The sequence below is a fragment of the Schistocerca gregaria genome, chromosome 2 (assembly GCF_023897955.1).
Source record: "Schistocerca gregaria isolate iqSchGreg1 chromosome 2, iqSchGreg1.2, whole genome shotgun sequence".
NCBI classification, from domain to species: domain Eukaryota; kingdom Metazoa; phylum Arthropoda; class Insecta; order Orthoptera; family Acrididae; genus Schistocerca; species Schistocerca gregaria.
The window spans coordinates 83,847,370-83,870,738 of record NC_064921.1 but is presented as its reverse complement, the minus strand read 5'-3'; the positions used below and the strand labels follow the sequence as shown (position 1 = coordinate 83,870,738).

Below are 23,369 nucleotides of genomic sequence, written 5' to 3'. Positions count from 1 at the left end.
GTCAGTTTCAAATGCCGGTTCTCTAAATTTCCTCAATAGTGTTTCTCTAAGAGAACGTCGCCTACCCTCTACGGATTCCCATTTGAGTTCCCGAAGCATCTCCATAAGACTCGCGTGTTGTTCGAGCCTACCGGTAACAAGTCTAGCAGCCCTCCTCTGAATTTCTTCAATGTCTTCCTACAATCCTACCTGGTAAGAATTCCAAACGCTCGAGCAGTACTTAAGACTAGGTCGCACCAGCGTCCTATATGTGGTCTCCTTTACAGAACGACTCTTCCCTAAAATTCTCCCAGTAAACCGAAGTCGACCATTTGTCTTCCCTACTACAGTCCTCGTTCCATCTCATATCGCTTTGCAACGTTACGCCCAGATCTTTAAACGATTTCACTGTGTCAAACAGGACAGTATTACTGTATCCGAACATTACAGGTTTGATCTTCCTGCTCATCCGCATGAACTTACATTTTTCCACAATTAGGGCTAGCTGCCATTCATCACACTAACTGGAAATTTTGTCCAAGTCGTTTTGTATTTTCGGTCGGGCAACTTTGACATCTTTCCATAAACCACAGCATCATCAGCAAACAACCGCAGGTTGCTGTGCACCCTATCCACCAAATCATTTATCTATACGGAAAACAACATAAATCCTATGACACTTCCCTGGGACACTCCTGACGATGTCCTACTCTCTGATAAATACTGGTCGTCGAGGAAAACACACTGGGTTCTATTATTTACGAAGTCTTTCAGCCACTCACTGTGCCAGAGCCATCGCAACAGGAACCTGTGTAGGTCCTTCTGATGTACGTCCACATATTCTGGGGGTCTACACGCCCTGCTGTCAGAACGTACCAAGCGGCTGCAGAAGACCGTTTTCAGTCGGACTTCTGTATTACCCTAAATATAACAGAACAGAGACCGTTCTAAATAACATGACTTCAATAACTCAAAATTGTCGCAAAGGGTACAATGGCGGGTGACAGCTTTGTATACAAAGATGTTTTACAAACCAGTTTTATCTGCTGTATTATGCGAGTTTTTTGGAAGTAACTAACTCTTACTGGGTGAACGCCTTCTACATTTCTCCCGACAAGAAGGCGCGGACACTTTTGACGATCAGGCGCCGGGTCTGCGTCAGTGGTTCACAAATGGAAATATAAAATCGAAACACACGAGGAACAACATTTCTAGCCATATAACGGCATTCAAACACTGATGTTGTAAAAGGACTATTACTCTCCATACAAGCGAGGTAACAAAGATAATACACTACTGGTCATTTAAATTGCTACACCAAGAAGAAATACAGATGAAAAACGGGTATTCATTGGACAAATATATTATACTAGAACTGACATGTGATTACATTTTCACGAAATTTGAGTGCATAGATCCTGAGAATTCAGTACCCAAAACAACCACCACTGGCCGTAATAACGGCCTTGATACGCCTGGGCATTGAGTAAAACAGAGCTTGGATGGCGCGTACAGGTACAGCTGACCAAGCAGCTTCAACACGATACCACAGTTTATCAAGAGTAGTGACTGGCGTATTGTGACTAGCCAGTTGCTCGGCCACCATTGACCAGAGAGTTTTCAATTGGTGAGAGATCTGCAGAATGGGCTGGAAAGAGCAGCAGTCGAACATTGTTTGTATCCAGAAAGGCCCGGACAGGACTTGCAACATGCGGTCGTGCATTATCCTGTAGCGTTTCGCAGGGATCGAATGAAGGGTAGAGCCATGGGTCGTAACACATCTGAAATGTAACGTCCACTGTTCAAAGTGCCGTCAATGCGAACAAGAGGTGACCGAGGCGTGTAACCAATGGCACCCCATACCATTACGCCGGGTGATACGCCAGTATGGAGATGACGAATACACGCTTCCAATATGCGTTGACTGCGATGTCAACGAACACGGATGCGACCATCATGATGCTGTAAACAGAACCTGCGTTCATCCCAAAAAAGGACGTTTTGCCATTCGTGCACCCAGGTTTGTCGTTGAGTACACCATCGCTGGCGCTCCTATGTGTGATGCAGTGTCAAGGGTAACCGCACCCATGGTCTCCGAATTGATAGTCCATGTGCTGCAAACGTCGTCGAACTGTTCATGCAGACGGTTGTCTTGCAAACGTCCCCATCTGTTGACTCAGGGATCGAGACGTGGCTGGACGATCCGTTACATCCATGCCTGTCATCTCGACCGCTAGTGATACGAGGCCGTTGGGGTGAAGAACGGCGTTCCGTATTACGCTCTTGAACCCACTGATTCCATCTTCTGCTAACAGTCATTGGATCTCAAACAACTGGAGCAGCAATGTCGCGATACGATAAACCGCAATCGCGATAGGGTACAATTCGACCATCTACTGGTGTGAGGATTAGCCGCGACATCAGCTAAAACACCTACTTGGGCATCATCATTTGTTGCAGGTCGTGGTTTACGTTTCACATGTGGGTGGACACTTCCTGTTTCCTTAAATAAAGTAACTACCCGGCGAACGGTCCGGACACTTGGATGATATCTTCCAGGATACCGAGAAGCACAGATAGCACACGCCTGTTGGGCATTTTGATCACAATAGCCATACATCAACACGATATCGACCTTTTCCGCAATTGGTAAACGGTCCATTTTAACAAGGACAATGTATCACGAAGCAAATATCGTCTTCACTCGAGGAACGTTACGTGATACCACGTACTTATACGTTTGTGGCTATTACAGCTCCATCTATTACAAAGCGAAAAAAGTGGTCAAACTAAAACATTCATATTTCTTTGCGTACTATACCAATATGTAATAAAAGCGGAGGTTCTTATTTTTAAAAAAACGCAATTGATATCCGTTCGACCTATGGCAGCGCCATCTAGTGGGCCAACCATAGCGCCATCTGGTTTCCCCCTTCAAGCTAGACAAGTTTCGTTCTTTGTAGTTTTTTCGTTTGATGCTTATTTGGTGAGATATTTGGCCCGGTCACTATCAATGAACCACCCTGTATAACACGTTTGGCAGATGTGTGCACTTCTACCTTTCTCTTCCATTGCCATCAACATCCCATGAACAACAGAGCGTTGACTGCCACTCCACTGCTCCACTGTACAGTATGTCGCGCTCGGACATTAGACGGCTGCAGTGGGGCGAAGCGACTGACAAACAGCTTGTGCGCACAAAATTTGAAAGCTGAGCATTGATCAGTTCATAGCTTTGTAGTGTCAGAATTACGGCCCACATTTTCTCTCGGAATCGATTCCAGGGGGTGATATCTTGTAACTGTACTTTTTTACTTCTTAAAATGAGTATGAGCTGGTGATGTTTCCTTGCTAGTGTGGGTAGCGTGTTATCCTGCGTCGACCGTGTGCGCTAGATGGAATCTCTTTGCCCACAGCCAGATGTCTTTGTCAGATGTCTGGTTACGGACCACACACAAAATTAAAGCTCGCTTGTTTTTCACCATTTCCCATTCGAAGGTGATGCTATTTAGTTGTCTGAAGCGAATTAAACACACACAAAGCTTTATCTGTTTTAATGAAAATTCTGATTAGTTGGATCCTTTCAATTACTGCAGTACAGTGGACAAGAATAGGAGGCAAATCAATGTGAAATTTGGAACTAATTTATTTGCTATGGACACTACAATTACTTGAGACTCTTTCGCGTTTAGCTTAATCAGCCGAACTGAACACAGAAAACTTGGGTAAAACTGGAGGCTATTGCAATAGCAATTACGTTTAAAGAAGGACAGAAGCGACGAGAAAACACTGGACCTAGACCTGATACCTCTAGTGATCCTCAGAGAAGGTACTTTAGTACGACTGATACATCATGGCAGATTAAAACAGTGTGCCGGACCGAGACTCCAATTCGGGACCTTTGCCTTTCTAGGGCAAGTGCTCTACCAACTGAGCTACCCAAGCACGACTCACACCCCGTCTTCACAGCTTTACTTCTGCCAGTATCTCGTCTCCTAACTTCCAAACTTCACAGACACTCTCCTGAGAACCTGCTGTGAGGACGGGGCGTGAGTTGTGCTTGGGTAGCTCAGATCTTGCAGGACACTTATATGGGAACCATCTGGAGTTACGTCCGTGGAAGGTTGTATTAAGCAGATCTTTCACTGGGAAAGTATGCCCCACTTTGCATGAAAACAGTGGTTTTCAAACAGATTGGCTCTTCCACAGCAAAAATCACATTCAGTACGAGGTGGTCTCGATTACGTGAAGACGTCACGGTACACCTGAGAGGCTCTCTGGACGTATTCTCTTCAAAGAACAACGGACGTAGATTAACGATGCTTGTGAATCCACACGACACAGTCGCATAGGGTGAGTGCAATGGCTCTTCGCGCAAACAGATTCGACAGTTCTCCCTATTCACTCCACCTTGTACAGTAAAATGCACCTAGTCAGTCCTTGAAACACACTAATGGCCATTAAAATTTCTACACCAAGAAGAAATGCAGATGATAAACGGGAATTCATAGGACAAATATATTATACTAGAACTGACATGTGATTATATTCTCACATAATTTGGGTGCATAGATTCTGAGAAATCAGTACCCAGAACAACCACCTCTGGCCGTAATAATGGCCTTCATACGCTTGGGCATTGAGTCAAAAAGAGCTTGGATGGCGTGTACAGGTACAGTTGCGCATGCAGCTTCAACACGATACCACAGTTCACCAAGAGTAGTGCCATTGACCACACGTTTTCAATTGGTGAGAGATATGGAAAATGTGCTAGCCAGGGCAGCAGTCGAACATTTTCTGTCTCCAGAAAGGCCCGTACAGGACCTGAAACATGCGGTCGTGCATTATCCTGCTGAAACGTGGGGTTTCGCAGGGATCGAATGAAGGGTAGAGCCACGGGTCGTAACTCATCTGAAATGTAACGTCCACTGTTCAAAGTGCCGTCAATGCGAACAAGAGGTAACCGAGACGTGTAACCAAAGGTACCCCAACCCATCACGCCGGTGATAGGCCAGTATGGCGATGACGAATACACGCTTCCAATGTGCGTTCACTGCGATGTCGCCAAACACGGATGCGACCACCATGGTGATGTAATCAGAACCTTGATTCATCCGAAAAAATGACGTTTTGCCATTCGTGCACCCAGCATCGTCGTTGAGTACACCATCGCAGGCGCTTATGACTGTTATGCAGTGTCAAGGGAAACCTCAACCATGGTCTCCCAGCTGATAGTTCTTGCTGCTGCAAACGTCGTCGAACTGTTCGTGCAAACGGTTGTTGTCTTGCAAACGTCCCCATCTATTGAGTCAGGGATCGAGACGTGGCTGTACTATCCGTTACATCTATTCGGACAAGATGCCTGTCATCTCCACTGCTAGTGATACGAGGCCGTTTGGATCCAGGGCGGCGTTCCTTATTACCCTCCTGAACCCATCGATTCCATATTCTGCTAACAGTCATTGGATCTCGACCAACGCGAGCAGCAATGTCGCAATACGATAAACCGCCAATGTGACCTTTATCAAAGTAGGAAACATGATGGTACGCATTTCTTCTCCGGTACGCATTTCTCCTCCTTACACGAGGCATCACAACAACGTTTCACCAGACTACGCCGGTCAACTGCTGTTTGTGTATGAGAAATCGGTTGGAAACTTTCCTCATGTCAGAAGGTTGTAGGTGTCGTCACCGGCGCCAACCTTGTGTGAATGCTCTGAAAAGCTAATGATTGGCATATCACAGCATCTTCTTCCTGTCGGTTAAATTTTGCGTTTGTAGCACGTCATCTTCGTGGTGTAGCAATTATAATGGCCAGTAGTGTATTGTGTGCACAAATGTGTTGAACTCTATCCATGCCAATTCATAAGTTTTCAGTTGCTGCACGATCTGGATCTTGCACGGGTACCAGTGTACAATAGACGGCAAATGTTTCCGTCATGTTGAAAATGGGATGAAGATTTCTCGTAGCACCGAACGAGCTCTAGCACCACCCGGGGCACTTGCTGCGTGCTCAGTTACAGCAACAACAACCTGATAATAACTTCCTCTTTGACGTGCCCCACCAAGCTCACCCATGCAATCGATTTGCTTTGTCACATTTTAATGACATCAGGGCTCTCCTCATACCTTTCACTCGGCGATACCTTCTCATTGCAGCCCTGTAACTGCCGCTTCGACGCAAGGTAGCTAGACATAAAAGGTAGGCCATTCCGACAGTGTAAGCGAACAATTTACTCACAGTACTTTTCGCGCTGTGACGTCACCGGGCAGAGAGCATTGAGTACGGCAGCAGTGTGTTTATTAGCGCGTGATGCGAGCAGATCGAATTATGAATAGAAATACGAGTAATTGTGCAGTTTCAAACTGTAAAAATTATGCAAACTAAGACTATTGGTATAGTGTATCATAGTTTTCCCAAGACTTCCCTACAAAGGAAATGGATATTTTCTTTCTGAGGATTACGAAAGGGACTTAAAAAACGACCTCCTGGGATTGCCGCAAAAGAAGAAACTTGAAGCAGATGCAGTTCCATCTCAACATTTACCCAACTGTCACGGAGATTTACGTACAGCTGAAAACAGCACTGAACCTGACAATGAGGTAGGCGAGCTGCTGTGTTCTACTGATAAATTAGATAAGGTACTAATTCTTTAAGTTTTATCTTCTCAAGTGAGTTATTTTTTAGTGAAAAAGTATCATTTTAGTACTAATTATTAATCATAAACAAAACAATGAACAGCCTTTTTGTTCCTGTAGAATGTTCGTGAGCGAGCTCTAAGTTATCAGAAGAGAGAAGTGCGCAAGAGAGCAATGGATACCTTGCAGTCTGTGTCCCCAGGGAAAAGGAAACTGGACCAAGAGGCAAATACAGTGCCCATTTGTGAACTCTGATTTGAAAGTGAAGGACGAAGAAATAAAAAGACTGAAATCGGAAATAGAAGTTCTTTATAAGAAAAATGCCGTGCTTGAAAGAAGCCTTGAAAAGTGTGAAGCAGCCCTGAAGAAAGCCAATACTGTTAGACGCGTCTTATTGAAGAAGACAAAATTAAATGCTACAGTGAAATAAAGTTTCGTACAGAAAACTGTACAAAATACACTCCTGGAAATTGAAATAAGAACACCGTGAATTCATTGTCCCAGGAAGGGGAAACTTTATTGACACATTCCTGGGGTCAGATACATCAGATGATCACACTGACAGAACCACAGGCACATAGACACAGGCAACAGAGCATGCACAATGTCGGCACTAGTACAGTGTATATCCACCTTTCGCAGCAATGTAGGCTGCTATTCTCCCATGGAGACGATTGTAGAGATGCTGGATGTAGTCCTGTGGAACGGCTTGCCATGCCATTTCCACCTGGCACCTCAGTTGGACCAGCGTTCGTGCTGGACGTGCAGACCGCGTGAGACGACGCTTCATCCAGTCCCAAACATGCTCGATGGGGGCAGATCCGGAGATCTTGCTGGCCAGGGTAGTTGACTTACACCTTCTAGAGCACGTTGGGTGGCACGGGACCAAAATACGGACGTGCATTGTCCTGTTGGAACAGCAAGTTCCCTTGCCGGTCTAGGAATGGTAGAACGATGGGTTCGATGACGGTTTGGATGTACCGTGCAGTATTCAGTGTCCCCTCGACGATCACCAGAGGTGTACGGCCAGTATAGGAGATCGCTCCCCACACCATGATGCCGGGTGTTGGCCCTGTGTGCCTCGGTCGTATGCAGTTCTGATTGTGGCGCTCACCTGCACGGCGCCAAACACGCATACGACCATCATTGGCACCAAGGCAGAAGCGACTCTCATCGCTGAAGACGACACGTCTCCATTCGTCCCTCCATTCACGCCTGTCGCGACACCACTGGAGGCGGGCTGCACGATGTTGGGGCGTGAGCGGAAGACGGCCTAACGGTGTGCGGGACCGTAGCCCAGCTTCATGGAGACGGTTGCGAATGGTCCTCGCCGATACCCCACGAGCAATAGTGTCCCTAATTTGCTGGGAAGTGGCGGTGCGGTCCCCTACGGCATTGCGTAGGATCCTACGGTCTTGGCGTGCATCCGTGCGTCGAAGCGGTCCGGTCCCAGGTCGACGGGCACGTGCACCTTCCGCCGACTACTGGCGACAACATCGATGTACTGTGGAGACCTCACGCCCCACATGTTGAGCAATTTGACGGTACGTCCACCCGGCCTCCCGTATGCCCACTATACGCCCTCGCTCAAAGTCCGTCAACTGCACATACGGTTCACGTCCACGCTGTCGCGGCATGCTACCAGTGTTAAAGACTGCGATGGAGCTCCGTATGCCACGGCAAACTGGCTGACACTGACGGCGGCGGTGCACAAATGCTGCGCAGCTAGCGCCATTCGACGGCCAATACCGCGGTTCCTGGTGTGTCCGCTGTGCCGTGCGTGTGATCATTGCATGTACAGCCCTCTCGCAGTGTCTGGAGCAAGTATGGTGGGTCTGACACACAGGTGTCAATGTGTTCTTTTTTCCGTTTCCTGGAGTGTATATTATCTAAGTAATTCACTCCAGGACAAATTCGCTGTTTGTTGCAAGACAACAGACGTGTTAAACGGAGTGCTCAGGATATAGCCAATGACCTAACTCTAAAAGCTCTCTCTCAGAACTTATACATATTTGAGGAAGCGAAATGTTCCTTTGCAATGTCGAGCAACGCTTCAAAAATGGATACGAATTGTAAGTGTAATCCAGGTGTTTCAGAAGAAGTTTTGTCAATTTTGAAAGGAAAAAGTCGTACATTTACTCCCCTACAGAAGACAACTGTGTTGTGTTTCGATGAAATGAACACTAATGGTAGAATCTGCTATGATGCTTTGGAAGACAAGATTTTAGGACCTCACACAAATGTTCTAGTTGCAATGATGTGTGGTTTGTGCTTATCTTGGAAGCAGCCGATTTATTAGAATTTTGACGTGACAATGAACTGTGGCCTGCTGCTAGATATGATATTAAAAATTGGAAATTCGGGACTACATGTAGTGGCTGTAACGTGTGATATGGGGGCAATAAACTCTGAAGTCTGGAATGAACTTTGTGTCAATATCTCAAAAACCTTTTTTCAAAAATCCAGCGCACAATGAAAGGAAAATCTGGCTTTTTTACGATGTGCCACATTTATTGAAGCTCCTTAGGAACCACTTTTTAGATGAAGGGATATCTCTTCCTGGCGGAACTTTGATAACCAAGAATGTAATTGAGAATTTGTTAGACAGCCAGAAAGGCGATCTGAATGTAGTACATCACATTTCAGAAGTGCACACCAGTGTTACCGGACATGTTCGGCAAAATGTTAAGATGGCAGCCCGCTTATTTTTACGTCGCACGGCTAAAGCTCTCTTGTATGTTCAGGGAAAAGAACGGAAAAGCCAGTTCTTTGTTTTAGTAAACGATGTTTTCGTCGTTTTAAATTCCAGAATTTCCATTGATGATGTCGCGTCTTTACGTTGCGGATTTGGTCTGAATTTTAAAAGTCAAGTGAACACTTTAAAAAGGTTTCGCGATGTTTGCCTTGACATGCGCTGTGGAAACTGGAAGAATTTGTTGCCATTTCAGTTGGGTTTATAGTCTCAATCACATCCCTTCTACGGTTACTCGAAGTTTATTTTAACGTCTACATCAGGACTGCTTGGAAAAATTATTTTTCTAGGATTCGAGGATTTGGTTCGTCCTACAATAGTCCCACAGCTGTAGAGGCCAGACACAGAATTCGGCTTTTTCTTTTAACTGGAAAAGCAGACGACATGCCTTTATCATGGAGTGCAGCAGCTGCTGAAGAAAGAGTCGCTGCCGTTTCTGCAGATACTGGTGCTTAAACACACGCTGACATCATAAAGTTCATCAGAAGTGAACTCTGTATTGAGATAACGGACGAACAACAAGTGAAACGTGCAGATAGTTGCGACATATTAGGTATAGTCGAAGAGGAAGAAGAATTCCTGACACAGATCAAAGTAGGGCTGATATAGAAGGTGATAGTTCTGACTGTTCAATTCTTGGCTGGCTGTCTCGCAATTAAAAGTCGTTCTGGCGATAAAACCTTGGGATCACGCACTGAAATGTGCTCGATTCCTGGAACAAGTTCTCAATCATGGATAAATACTGTTTCTCGTGGGGGTCTTCTAACACCAACAACAGGCTGGGTGAATAAGGTGAAACATTTCGAAATGAAATAACGTAATTAAAAGTTCGATTATCAAAACAAATTTTCCTTATGTACACGAAAACATAATAAGTTTTATGTTAGAACGAGAACTTTTATACACCACTGGCCGTTAAATATGCTACACCACGAAGATACGTGCTACAGACGCGAAATTTAACTGACAGGAAGAAGATGTGTGACTGCTCTGACAAGCTAATCATTTGCATATCAAAGCAAGTCTGGCACCGGTGGCGACACCGACAATGTGCCGACATGAGGAAAGTTTCCAACCGATTTCTCATACACAAACAGCAGTTGATCGGCGTAGACTAGTGAAACGTTGATGTGATGCCTCATGTAAGGAAGTGTAATGCGTACCATCACGTATCCGACTTTGAAAAAGGTCGGATTGTAGCCTATCGCGATTGCGGTTTATCATATCGCGACACAGCTTCTCGCGTTGGTCGAGATCCAATGACTGTTAGCAGAATATGGAATCGGTGGGTTCAGGAGCGTAATACGGAACGTAGTGCTGGATCCCAACGACCTCGTATCACTAGCAGTCGAGATGACAGGCATCTTATCCGTAAGGGTGTAACGGATCGTGCAACCACGTCTCGATCCCTGAGTCAACAGATGGGGTCGTTTGCAAGACAACAACCATCTTCTCGAACAGTTGGACGACGTTTGCAGCAGCATGGACCATCAGTTCGGAGACCATGGCTGCGGTTACCCTTGACACTGCATCACAGATGGGAGCGCCAGCGATGGTGTACTCGACGACAAACCTGGTGCACGAATGGCAAAACCTCCTTTTTTGGGATGGATGCAGGTTCTGTTTACAGCATCATGATGGTCGCATCCGTGTTCCACGACATCGTAGTGAACGCATATTGGAAGCGTGTATTCGTCATCGCCATACTGGCGTATCACCCGGTGTGATGGTATGGGGTACCATTCGTTACCTCTTGTTCGCATTGACGGCACTTTGAACAGTGGACGTTACATTTCATATGTGTTACGACTCGTGGCTCTACCCTTCATTCGATCCCTGCGAATCCCTACATTTCAGTAGGATAATGAAGGACCGCATGTTGCAGGTCCTGTATTTGACTTTCTGGATACAGAAAATGTGCAACTGCTGCCCTGGCCAGCACATTCTCCAGATCTCTCACCAACCAAAACGTCTGGTCAATGGTGGCTCGTCACAATACGCCAGTCACTACTCTTGATGAACTGTGGTATCGTGTTGAAGCTGCAGAGGCAGCTGTACCTTTGCACCCCATCCAAGCTCTGTTTGACTCAATGCCCAGGCGTATCAAGGCCGTTATTATGACCAGAGGTGGTTGTTCTGTGTAATGATTTCTCAGGATCTAGGCATCCAAATTGCGTGAATATGTAATGAGATGTCAGTTCTAGTATAATATATTTGTCCAATGAATACCCGTTTATCATCTGCATTTCTTGTTGGTGTAGCTATTTTTATTGGCAGTAGTGTAAATAAATAAAGACTAGCAGAAGCAAGAAAGAAGAGTGACACAAGGAAGTATCTCACGTGGACGGCAACTAAACCACGTAAGAAATGAAGAGCCTCTTGTTGTCAGTTAACTATAGCCGATCGATGCACTTGAAAATTACGCAAGGGTGGTAAGTGCGGTTTATGCATTCTTTATTACCTCCTATGTCGAACTATGTTAGTTACGTACTTTTTTTGTTTAGTTTTGTGTGTATGTGTATGTATATGTGTCTCTAACGTGACTGAAAGTTGATAATTCATTTACAAAACGACAACATTGTTTTTTAATGCGCCCTGTCTGAGGCAGGCGCGGCTTTTCTGCCGGGTGACGTAATGCGAGCGCAGCCAATCGCAATACGTTGTCGGAACAGACCTCGCTGTAGGTTTCATGCAAAACAGTTTCACTAACACAGCACCTCCTCTTTTCTCGATAGCCATTGTGTTCACTCTCCTGCAGTCATACTGTTAAATCCTCGTTAGCCTCTGTTATGTCGTCTCTGTAGAGCTGTACCATGGGAAGCAAGGAGAGGATGTTGGTCGATGGCCGATATCCTCGTTCTTTAACCAAACTGCATACAGTTATTCATAAACAAAGAGCTACTTATCTTCAGCTTTCACGCGATGTGGTACAAACTCTTCTGTATAGCCTCACTGCAGTTGACGTACAGAGTCCGCTATGAACACTATTTTCGCTACGCGATGCCCCTGATTCTAAGCTAGGGGCTGTGACTGCGTTATCCGTCTCGGTGACACTCTGGAACTCATTCGGCGTAATGACTGGAACTATCTCCGCTTAACAGGCTCGAACTAACTGAACTAACAGGCCCTCCGGTCGCCGGTGGCGATCCTAAATACTAGCGGCCGAGAGAGCGTTGGCGGCGCGTTTCCGCCGAGTCTTGTCGATGGCCTCTATAGATACACTCGTAACCTCTATGCTGCATAGTGTACTGCCACCAGCGTGCACCAGCACACACGCCGTCATACAGTGTACAGCGCCAGATTTGCATCTGGTGGCCAAATTTGGAACTAATTTTTTTCCAGCGTAAATCGGTTCCACATTAATGTATTAGCATATCTACAAAGTTTCACGGCTGTACGATAATTACAGCCCACCCAGGACCCCCTCTACATCTACATCTACATGGATATCCTGCCAATCACATTTAAGTGCCTGGCAGAGGGTTCATCGAACCACCCTCACAATTCTCTATTATTCCAATCTGGTATAGCGCACGGAAAGAATGAACACCTATACGAGCTCTGATTTCTCTTATTTTATCTTTGTGATCGTTCCGCCCTATGTAGTCAACAAAATATTTTCGCATTCGGAGAAGAAAGTTGCTGATTGGAATTTCGTGAGAAGATTCCGTCGCAACGAAAAACGCCGTTCTTTTGATGATGTATCATTTCTGTGACACTCTCATTCATATTTAGTGATAATACAAAACGTGCTACTCCGTCAGTCCTTCCTGGTAACGATCCCACACCACGCACCAGTATTCTACTAAGCAGACTACCTACAGTACACTTGTCCGTCCTCTTTTAGGTCTGTTACATTTTCTAAGTGACCTGCCAACAAAACGCAGCCTGTGGTTAGCCTTCCCCACAACATTTTCTCTGTGTTCTTTCCAAATTAAGTCGATCGTAATTGTAATACCTAGGTATTTAGCTGAATTTACAGCTTTTGGATTAGACTGATTTATCGTGTAACAGAAGTTTAACGAGCTCATTTTAGCACTCATGTGAATGACAGCACACTTTTCGTTATTTAGGGTCAACTGCCACTTTTCGCACCATTCAGATTTTTTTTTCTAAATCGTTTTGCAGTTTGTTTTGATCTTCTGATAACTTTATTAGTCGATAAACTACTACGTCATCTGCAAACAACCTAAGACGGCTGCTCAGATTGCCCCCCAAATCGTTTATATAGGTAAGGAACAGTAAAGGGCCTATAACACAACGTTGGGGAACGCCAGAGAAATTACTTCTGTTTTACTCGATGACTTTCCGTCAGTTACTACGAACTGTGACTTTTCTGGCAGGAAATCGCAAATCCAGTCACATAACTAAGATGATATTCCATATGGACGCAATTTTACTACGAGCCGCTTGTGTGGTACAGTGTCAAAAGCCTTCCGGAAATCCATTAATATGGAATCGATCTGAAATCCCTAGTCAATAGCACTCAACACTTCATGTGAATAAGGAGCTAGCTGTGCTTCAGAGGAACGATGTTTTCTAAACCCATGTTGGCTGTGTCCCAACAGACCGTTTTCATCGAGGTAATTCATAATGTTCGAACACAGTATGTGTTCTAAAATCCTGCTGCACATCGACGTTAATGATATGGGCCTGTAATTTAGTGCCGGCCGAAGTGGCCGCGTGGTTCTACGCGCTACATTCCGGAACCGTGCGACCGCTAAGGTCGCAGGTTCGAATCCTGCCTCGAGCATGGGTGTGTGTCATGTCCTTAGGTTTAAGTAGTTCTAAGTTCTAGGGGACTGATGACCTCAGAAGTTAAGTCCCATAGTGCTCACAGCCATTTGAACCATTTGTAATTTAGTGGATAACTCCTACTGCCTTTCTTGAATATTAGTGTGACCTGTGAACTTTCCAGTCTTTGGGTACGGATCTTTCGTCGAGCGAACGGTTGTATATGATTGTTAACTATGGAGCTGATGCATCAGCATACTCCGAAAGGAACCTAATTCGTATACAGTCTGAATCCGAAGACTTGCTTTTATTAAGTGATTTGAGGTGCTTCACTACTCCGAGGATATTTACTTCTACATTACTCATGTTGGCAGGTGTTCTCGACTCGAATTCTGGAATATTATTTCGTCCTCGTTTGTGAAGGCACTTCGGAAGGCTACATTTTAATTATAACCACCTCGTAGGTTTCAGACAACTTGGAAACACAGTTCAGAGTGAGTAATCAGCAGTACTCCCGAGTCCGCTGCAGGGGCACCTACCTTCATCCTGTCGGGTCGCAGGTCGACCCCCACGACGGTGACCCCGCGCTGCAGCAGAGCACGCGCCACGGCGGCCCCTATGCCGGAGCTGGCACCCGTCACCATGGCAACGCGTCCGACGTACCTTTCCATCCTGATAAGTACTGATCTCTGCCGCCTCTGGTGTATCCTTTGCACCGCGAACCTGTCGTACGAGTAAACACGATAACGATAAGAGATTTTTTGCACTCTCTGTCTTAAGATTGGACTCTGCACGTTGAACAAACGTGAAAACCCGGTCCCCCAACACACTTCACACGTTTGTTATTATACTGCATGAACCACGTAATTTCGACACCCTGAATTTGTTGTAAACAGGTAAAGGCATCAATATAATGTTTTCAACAATTACACTATTGGCCATTAAAACTGCTACATCAAGAAGGAATGCAGATGATACACGGGTATTCATTACACAGGTATATTATACTAAAACTGACATGTGATAATATTTTCACGCAATTTGGGTGCATAGATCCTGAGAAATCAGTAAACAGAACAATCACCTCTTTCCGTAATAACGGCGTTGATACGCCTGGGCATTGAGGCAAACAGAGCTTGGATGGCGTGTACAGGTACATCCGCCCATGCAGCGTCAACACGATACCACAGTTCATCAGAAGTAGTAACTGGCCTATTGTGACGAGCCAGTTGCTCGGCCACTATTAACCAGACGTTCTCAATTGGTGAGAGATCTGGAGAGTGTGCTGGCCAGGGCAGCAGTCGAACATTTTCTGTGTCCGGAAAGGCCCGTACAGGACCTGCAACATACGGACGTGCATTATCCTGCTGAATTGTAGGGTTTCGCAGGGATCGAATGAAGGGTAGAGCGAAGCGTCGTAACAGATCTGAAATGTAACGTCCGCTGTTCAAGTGCCGTCAATGCGAACAAGATGTGACCGAGACGAGTAACCAATGGCACCCCATACCATGGCGCCGGGAGATATGCCAGTATGGCGATGACGAATACACGCTACCAATGTGCGTTCACCGCGATGTCGCCAAACACGGTTGCGGCCATTATGATGCGGTAAACAGAACCTGGATTCATCCTAAAAAAAGGTTTGCCATACGTACACCCAGGTTCGTCGTGATGCAGCGTCAAGGGTAACAGCATCCACGGTCTCCGAGCTGATAATCCATGTTGCTGCAAACGTCGTCGAACTGTTCGTGCACATGGTTTTCGTCTTGAAAACGTCCCCATCTGTTGTCTCAGGGATGGAGACGTGGCTGCACGATCCGTTACAGCCACGCGGATAAGATGCCTGTCATCTCGACTGCTGGTGATACGAGGCCGTTGGGATCCAGCACGGCGCTCCGTATTACCCTCCTGAACGCACCAAATCCATATTCTGCTAACAGTCATTGGATCTCGACCAACGCAAGCAGCAATGTCGCGATACGATAAACTGCAATCGCGATAAGCTATAACCCGGCCTTTATCAAAGTCGGAAACGTGATGTTGTTGTGATGCCTCTTGTAAGGAGGAGAAATGCGTACCGTTTCACCAGCCAGAGTCGATCAACTGGTGTTTGTGTATGAGAAATCGGTTGGAAACTTTCCTGATGTCAGCACGTTGTAGATGTCGCCTCCGGCGCCTACCTTGTGTTAATGCCCTGAAAAGCAAATCATTTGCATATCACAGCATCTTCTTCCTGTCGGTTAAATCGCGCATCTTTAGCACGTCGTATTCGTGGTGTAGCAATTTTAATGGCCAGTAGGGTATTTCCCTATCTTTTGACTACAAAACCCTATTTTTCAACATAATCTCGATTCAGTGCGACCGCCATACGTGACATTACCGTGAGGGCCTGTATGCCCGCATGCTACCACTCCACTGGTCGACGTCGCAACCAACGCCTCGCTGCATCAAGAACCTCCCCTCATCCACGTGCTGCTTGCCGTGGAGTGCATCCTTCATTGGCCCAAGCAGGTGGAAGTCGGAAGGTGCGAGATCCGTGCTGGCGGGTGCATGAGGGAAGATAGACCATGAAGTTTTGTAAGCTCGTCTCGGGTACGCAGACTTTTGTGAGAGCTTGTGTTGCCACAGAAGAGTTTATCTGCATTTTTGTGTCGACCAACGCGCTGAAGTAGTTTATTCAGTTTCTGATGGTTGCACAATACACTTCAGGGTTGACTGCTGCTCCATGATGGATTAACCTTTTCAGAGTCGCAGAAGACCTTTCTTTGCCTTGACTACCTGGTCAGGGTAGAGGAGGTGATCTGGCGCAACTACATGGATTGCTATTTTGTTTCCGAAACCCATGTTTCATTGTCTGTGAAGATGTTCGACAAAAAAATGTCACGATCAACCTCGTAATGTGCAAGCAATTCCGTCCAGATGCCCCTTTGTTGCTCTTTATGGTCTTCTGCTAGGCGGTGAGGAAACCACCGGGCACACACCTTAGCGCAAGTGAAAAAGAGAGAAATATATAGATAGCTAAAGTAATTTTCGTGTGTATGATAAATCCCTCCCTTCGAAAATTTCCTCCTTTCTTACCTCCTCTCTGAATATGGAAGTAAATAGGAATATAAAAAAAGGGGAGGAAGGTTTGTCTGTTTAGCAAGAGTAATAGGAGTCAGATTTCAGACTACATCTCAAAACCAAAATTTCTGTTCCGACACTGACGATGTTGAGTGTTTATGGAAAAAGTTCAAGGCAATCGTAAAGTGCGTTTTAGACAGGTACGTGCCGAGTAAAACAGTGAGGGACAGGAAAAACCCACCGTGGTTCAACAACAAAGTTAGGAAACTACTGCGAAAGCAAAGAGAGCTTCACTGCAAGTTTAGACGCAGCCAAAACCTCTCAGACAAACAGAACCTAAATGATGTCAAAGTTAGCGTAAAGAGGGCTATGCGTGAAGCGTTCAGTGAGTTCGAAAGTAAGATTCTATGTACCGATTTGACAGAAAATCTTAGCAAGATCTGGTCTTACGTTAAACCAGTAAGTGGATCGAAACAGCATATCCAGACACTTTGGGTTGATAATGGCATTGAAACAGAGGATGACACGCGTAAAGCAGAAATACTAAACACCTTTTTCCAAAGCTGTTTCACACAGGAAGACCGCACTGCAGTTCCTTCTGTAAATCCTCGCACAAACTAAAAAATGGCTGACATCGAAATAAGTGTCCAAGTAATAGAAAAGCAACTGAAATCACTCAACGGAAGAAAGTCCACAGGACCTGACGGGATACCAATTCGATTCTACACAGAGTACGCGAAAGAACGTGCCCCCCTTCTAACAGCCGTGTACCGCAAGTATCTAGAGGAACGGAAGGTTCCAAATGATTGGAAAAGAGCACAGGTAGCCCCAGTCATCAAGAAGGGTCGTCGAGCAGATGCGCAAAACTATAGACCTATATCTATGACGTCGATCTGTTGTAGAATTTTAGAACATGTTTTTTGCTCACGTATCATGTCGTTTCTGGAAACCCAGAATCTTCTACTCTGTAGTAATCAACATGGATTCCGGAAACAGCGATCGTGGCAGACTCAACTCGCTTTATTTGTTCATGAGACCCAGAAAATATTAGATACAGGCTCCCAGGGAGATGCTATTTTTCTTGACTTCAGGAAGGCGTTCGATACAGTTCCCCACTGTCGCCTGATAAAGTAAGAGCCTACGGAATATCAGACCAGCTGTGTGGCTGGATTGAAGAGTTCTTAGCAAACAGAACACAGCATGTTGTTATCAATGGAGAGACGTCTACAGACGTTAAAGTAACCTCTGGTGTGCCACAGGGGAGTGTTATGGGACCATTGCTTTTTACAATATATATAAATGACCTAGTAGATAGTGTCGGAAGTTCCATGCGGCTTTTCGCGGATGATGTTGTAGTATACAGAGAAGTTGCAGCATTAGAAAACTGTAGCGAAATGCAGGAAGATCTGCAGCGCATAGGCACTTGGTGCAGGGAGTGGCAACTGACCCTTAACATACACAATTGTAATGTGTTGCGAATACATAGAAAGAAGGATGCTTTATTGTATGATTATATGATAGCAGAACACACACTGGTAGCAGTTTCGTCTGTAAAATATCTGGGAGTATGCGTACGGAACGATTTAAGTAGAATGATCATATAAAATTAATTGCTGGTAAGGCGGATGCCAGGTTGAGATTCATTGGGAGAGTCCTTAGAAAATGTAGTCCATCAACAAAGGTGCTGGCATACAAAACACTCGTCCGACCTATACTTGAGTATTGCTCATCAGTGTGGGATCCCTACCAGGTCGGGTTGACATAGGAGATTGAGAAGATCCAAAGAAGAGCGGCCCGTTTCGTCACAGGGTTATTTGGTAACCGTGATAGCGTTACGGAGATGTTTAGCAAACTCAAGTGGCAGACTCTGCAAGAGAGGCGCTCTGCATCGCGGTGTAGTTTGCTGTCCAGGTTTCGAGAGAGTGCGTTTGTGGACGAGGTATCGAATATATTGCTTCCCCCTACTTATACAACCAGAGGAGATTACGAATGTAAAATTAGAGAGATTCGAGCGCGCACGAAGGCTTTCCGGCAGTCGTTCATCCCGCGAACCATACACGACTGGAACAGGAAAGGGAGGTAATGACAGTTGCACGTAAAGTGCCCTCCGCCACACACCGTTTGGTGGCTTGCTGAGTATAAATCTAGATGTAGATGTAGATGATGTGTCACTCATCTCATTTGCGCTTAAACTGCAGTACATGCGAAGAGACTAGTGTTTCCAACGCCGTGAGCTATCGTAAGTCCTGAATCATGTTCACCTACCGGCAGATTTCTACAGTTGTTGTCCTTTGTGGAGAAACCACCACGTAGATCGTAAGTCCGTTATCTTGTGGCTGTAGAAAAACTGTTAGCGAGGAACTAGTATTGTAAAAATAATGAAATTATGAATTGGTTTCTTTAAACGGGATTCCGCTCGCTTTTTATTAGCATAATACCAGAAACTGCCAAATTGTAGTCCACTTTATAAATAACTAATAATTTCTATTCTTATCACTTCCACAGAAAATAAATAAAATAAAGAACTGTGTGTTTGTGTGTCCAAAAAACAGAGATTGCTAGTTAACTCTTAATTGATACCGACCGCGGCAGATTACATGTTTATACTCCGGGAATGACGAACCAGCCCTGATCTTACAGACGGACCACTTCGTCCCGCCATGCAAGTTACGCACGATCCGAAGATCTCCGAAAACATTCGTCTGCCTTGTCGTTCAACAATTGTTTATTATTCTGCTGGTAATTAACACTTTTGATATAATGGAATGATAGAGTGCTACTGATACTTTTACATGTAACGCAAGTAAATTAACTGTTCATTTTTTGTAGTGTTAATAAAAAAAGTTTATCATTTTGGCGCGCTACTTTCGAACACAGGTGAGGTGCATATAATGAGGTTTCAGCGTGATGATTATCTAGCACACTATTTGAGCATCAAAGGTGCTAACGAAGGCTATTGAGAGGGCCACAGTGGCGCTGTCTCATAGCTAACACACTCTCCTCAAATGCTGATGGTCTGTCATGCTGCGGTGGAGCTGTGAATAGTACAGTGTGACAGAGCGTCCTCGCTGAAACGAAGAAAAGATTTCTGAAACAAAGGACCCACAAGCAGACAGAAACACTTCCTTCTGTGCTTGGTTCTCTGCCTGCTCGTTTACAGACACTGATGCAAATCGTATGGGGTATCTGATCTGCCGATTAATCGTATGCACCCTTTTAAAAATGTTATGTATGTTTATGCTGATGTTTCTTTATTCTGTACTTTTGTTATCCTGCTACTATGTCATGTACGAAGGGTGCTCAATACGTGACACAAAACTTTTTTTCTGAAAGCGGTTGGTTTTATTCTGGATTCCAATACACCATATTATTTCACACTCTTTTGGCTATAAAATGCTATTTTTTAACACAATCTCTGTTCAATGTGGCGGCCTTAAACCGCTGTTATGGAGGGACTGTATGGCCACATGGTACCAATCTATTGGTCGACATCGGAGCCATCTTCTTGCTGCATCAATAACGTCCCAATCATCCACGTTCTGCTTAGTGCATCCTTCATTGGGCCAGACAGATGGAAATATGAAGGTGCGAGATCCAGGCTGCAGGTGGATGAGGAGAAACAGTTCAGTGTTGTGAGCTCCTGTCGGTTTCCCAGACTTCTGTGAATGTTTGTGTTGTCATGGAGAAGTCATTTTGCACTTTTTGGCACGCTCCAACAACTCAGGAAACACAGCAAGCACGAGATCAAGCAGGTGTGCGCGACCTTGTTGCGATGATGACAGACTCCTCGTTCAACGACTCAACATGGTTTTGTTCACTGTCAGGTCTCCGTAGAGATTCTACAAGCGCTTATAAATATCTGCGATGCTCTGGTTTCCCGCCAAAGATAACTCAATGGCAGCTGTCTCCTTGCAACGCCCCTCCATTGTAGACGCCAGTTTGAATGTTACATAAACTACTGGCCATTAAAATTGCTATACCAAGAAGAAATGCAGATGATAAACGGGTATTCATTGGACAAATATATTATACTAGAACTGACATGTGATTTCATTTTCACGTAATTTGGGTGTGTAGATCCTGAGAAATCAGTACCCAGAACAACCATCTCTGGCCTTGATACGCCGGGCATTCAGTCAAACACAGCTTGGATGGCGTGTACAGGTACAGCTGCCCATGCAGCTTCAACACGATACCACAGTCCATCAAGATTAGTGACTGGCGTATTGTGACGAGCCAGTTGCTCGGTCACAATTGACCAGACGTTTTCAATTAGTGAGAGATCCGGAGAATGTGCTGGCCAGGGCAGCAGTCGAACATTTTCTGTATCCAGATAGGCCCGTACAGGACCTGCAACATGAGGTCGTGCATTATCCTTCTGAAATGTAGGGATTCGCAGGGATCGAATGAAGGATAGAGCCACGAGTCGTAACACATATGAAATGTAACGTCCACTGTTCAAAGTGCCGTCATTGTGAACAAGAGGTGACCGAGACGTGTAACCAAAGGTACCCCAACCCATCACGCCGGGTGATACGCCAGTATGGCGATGACGAATGCACGCTTCCAATGTGCGTTCACCGCGATGCCGCCAAACACGGATGCGACCATCATGGTGCTGTAAACAGAACCTGGATTCATCCGAAAAAATGACGTTTTGCCATTCGTGGACCCAGGTTCGTCGTTGGGTACACCATCGCAGGCGTTCCTGTCTGTGATGCAGCGTCAAGGGTAACCGCAGCCATGGTCTCCGAACTGATAATCCATGCTGCTGCAAACGTCGTCAACCGCAGCCATGGTCTCCGAACTGATAATCCATGCTGCTGCAAACGTCATCGAACTGTTCGTGCAGATGGTTGTTGTCTTGCAAACGTCCCCGTCTGTTGCCTCCTGGATCGAGACGTGGCTGCACGATCCGTTACAGCCATGCGGATAAGATGCCTGTCGTCTCGACTGCTAGTGATACGAGGCCGTTGGGATCCAGCAACGGCGTTCCGTATTACTCTCCTGAACCCACTGATTCCATATTCTGCTAACAATCATTGGATCTCGACCAACGCGAGCGGCAATGTCACGATATGATAAACCGCAATCGCGATAGGCTACAATCCGAGTCAAAGTCGGAAACGTGATGGTACGCGCTTCTCCTCCTTACACGAGCCATCACAACAACGTTTCACCAGTCAACGCCGGTCAAGTGCTGTTTGTGTATGAGAAATCGCCTGGAAACTTTCCTCATGTCAGCACGTTGTAGGAGTCGCCACCGCCGCCAACCTTGTGTGAATGCTCTGAAAAGCTAATAATTTGCATACCACAGCATCATCTTCCTGTCGGTTAAATTTCGCGTCTGTAGCACGTCATCTTCGTGGTGTAGCAATTTCAATGGCCAATAGTGTATAACGCCGCCACGTATCGGAACGTCATGACACAATAGGGGCTGAAGAGGGAATATTCCGCGACTTCCTACAACAAATTCCGCATTTTTTTTTCAAGCTAAATTGACCGAGATACAAAGTGTGTTGCATTACTTATTGGATGTCGCCCGTACCAGCTGTGTTCTTAAATCAGCAACGGATTGGTATTAACCAGTTTCGAAAGTTTAAAGTCCGCCGTCTCGACGTAATTTCTGAATGATAAAACCATTTCAGATGTTCACAGTGTCGTGTCCTGACATAGGTGGGAGAGGGAAAAAGGGGTTGCTGGTCAGTCTGTGTTCCCGAGCGGTACAGGGCAGAAGGCAGAAGGACAACTCACAGTGAAGGCATTTGATTGTTTTCTTATATCTGAGCCAACACTGGTACAGGCATTTACTAGAAATGCAGGTGGTGACACTTGGTAGGGAACTCATTGTGGTGACTCTTGGACAAACAGGGTTTTGAAATAGTCGTTTATTCGAGACAGGACTAAGTAATACACTGGAGGCTAATTCTAGGGTTAGAAAAGCATGAATAACACTGTTACAACAGAAGCCAGTGCAGAAGTCCCAGGAGTGGATGGTAACCACAGTAGCAAACACTAGCAGCGTCTTAAGGCAACAACTTAGTTGCAAAACAAAACATACTGAATGTGACACTGTTCACTGAGGCACTCCAGGTGAGAGAGCCGACTTACGCGGAGCTGGACCGAGGCTGGAGTCGACGGACTCGGATTCGGCGCCCAGATCGTCTGACTGAGAACTCTACCAAAATACGGAATCTAGCGG

The 23,369-nt window shown here is 45.6% G+C and overlaps 1 protein-coding gene across 2 annotated transcripts in view; it reads right to left on the bottom strand.

Annotated features, from left to right (window-relative positions):
• LOC126335600 (farnesol dehydrogenase-like) overlaps positions 1-23,369 on the bottom strand; it is a 245,386-nt gene that overhangs the window by 84,192 nt on the left and 137,825 nt on the right. The window contains exon 2 of one of the 2 annotated variants that reach the window (XM_049999053.1): positions 14,644-14,767. The exons of the other annotated variant lie outside the window; for it this stretch is intronic. Within the exon in view, the coding sequence (XP_049855010.1) occupies positions 14,644-14,767 (124 nt within the window). The remainder of the gene's footprint in view (positions 1-14,643; positions 14,768-23,369) is intronic. 2 annotated transcript variants of the gene reach the window in all.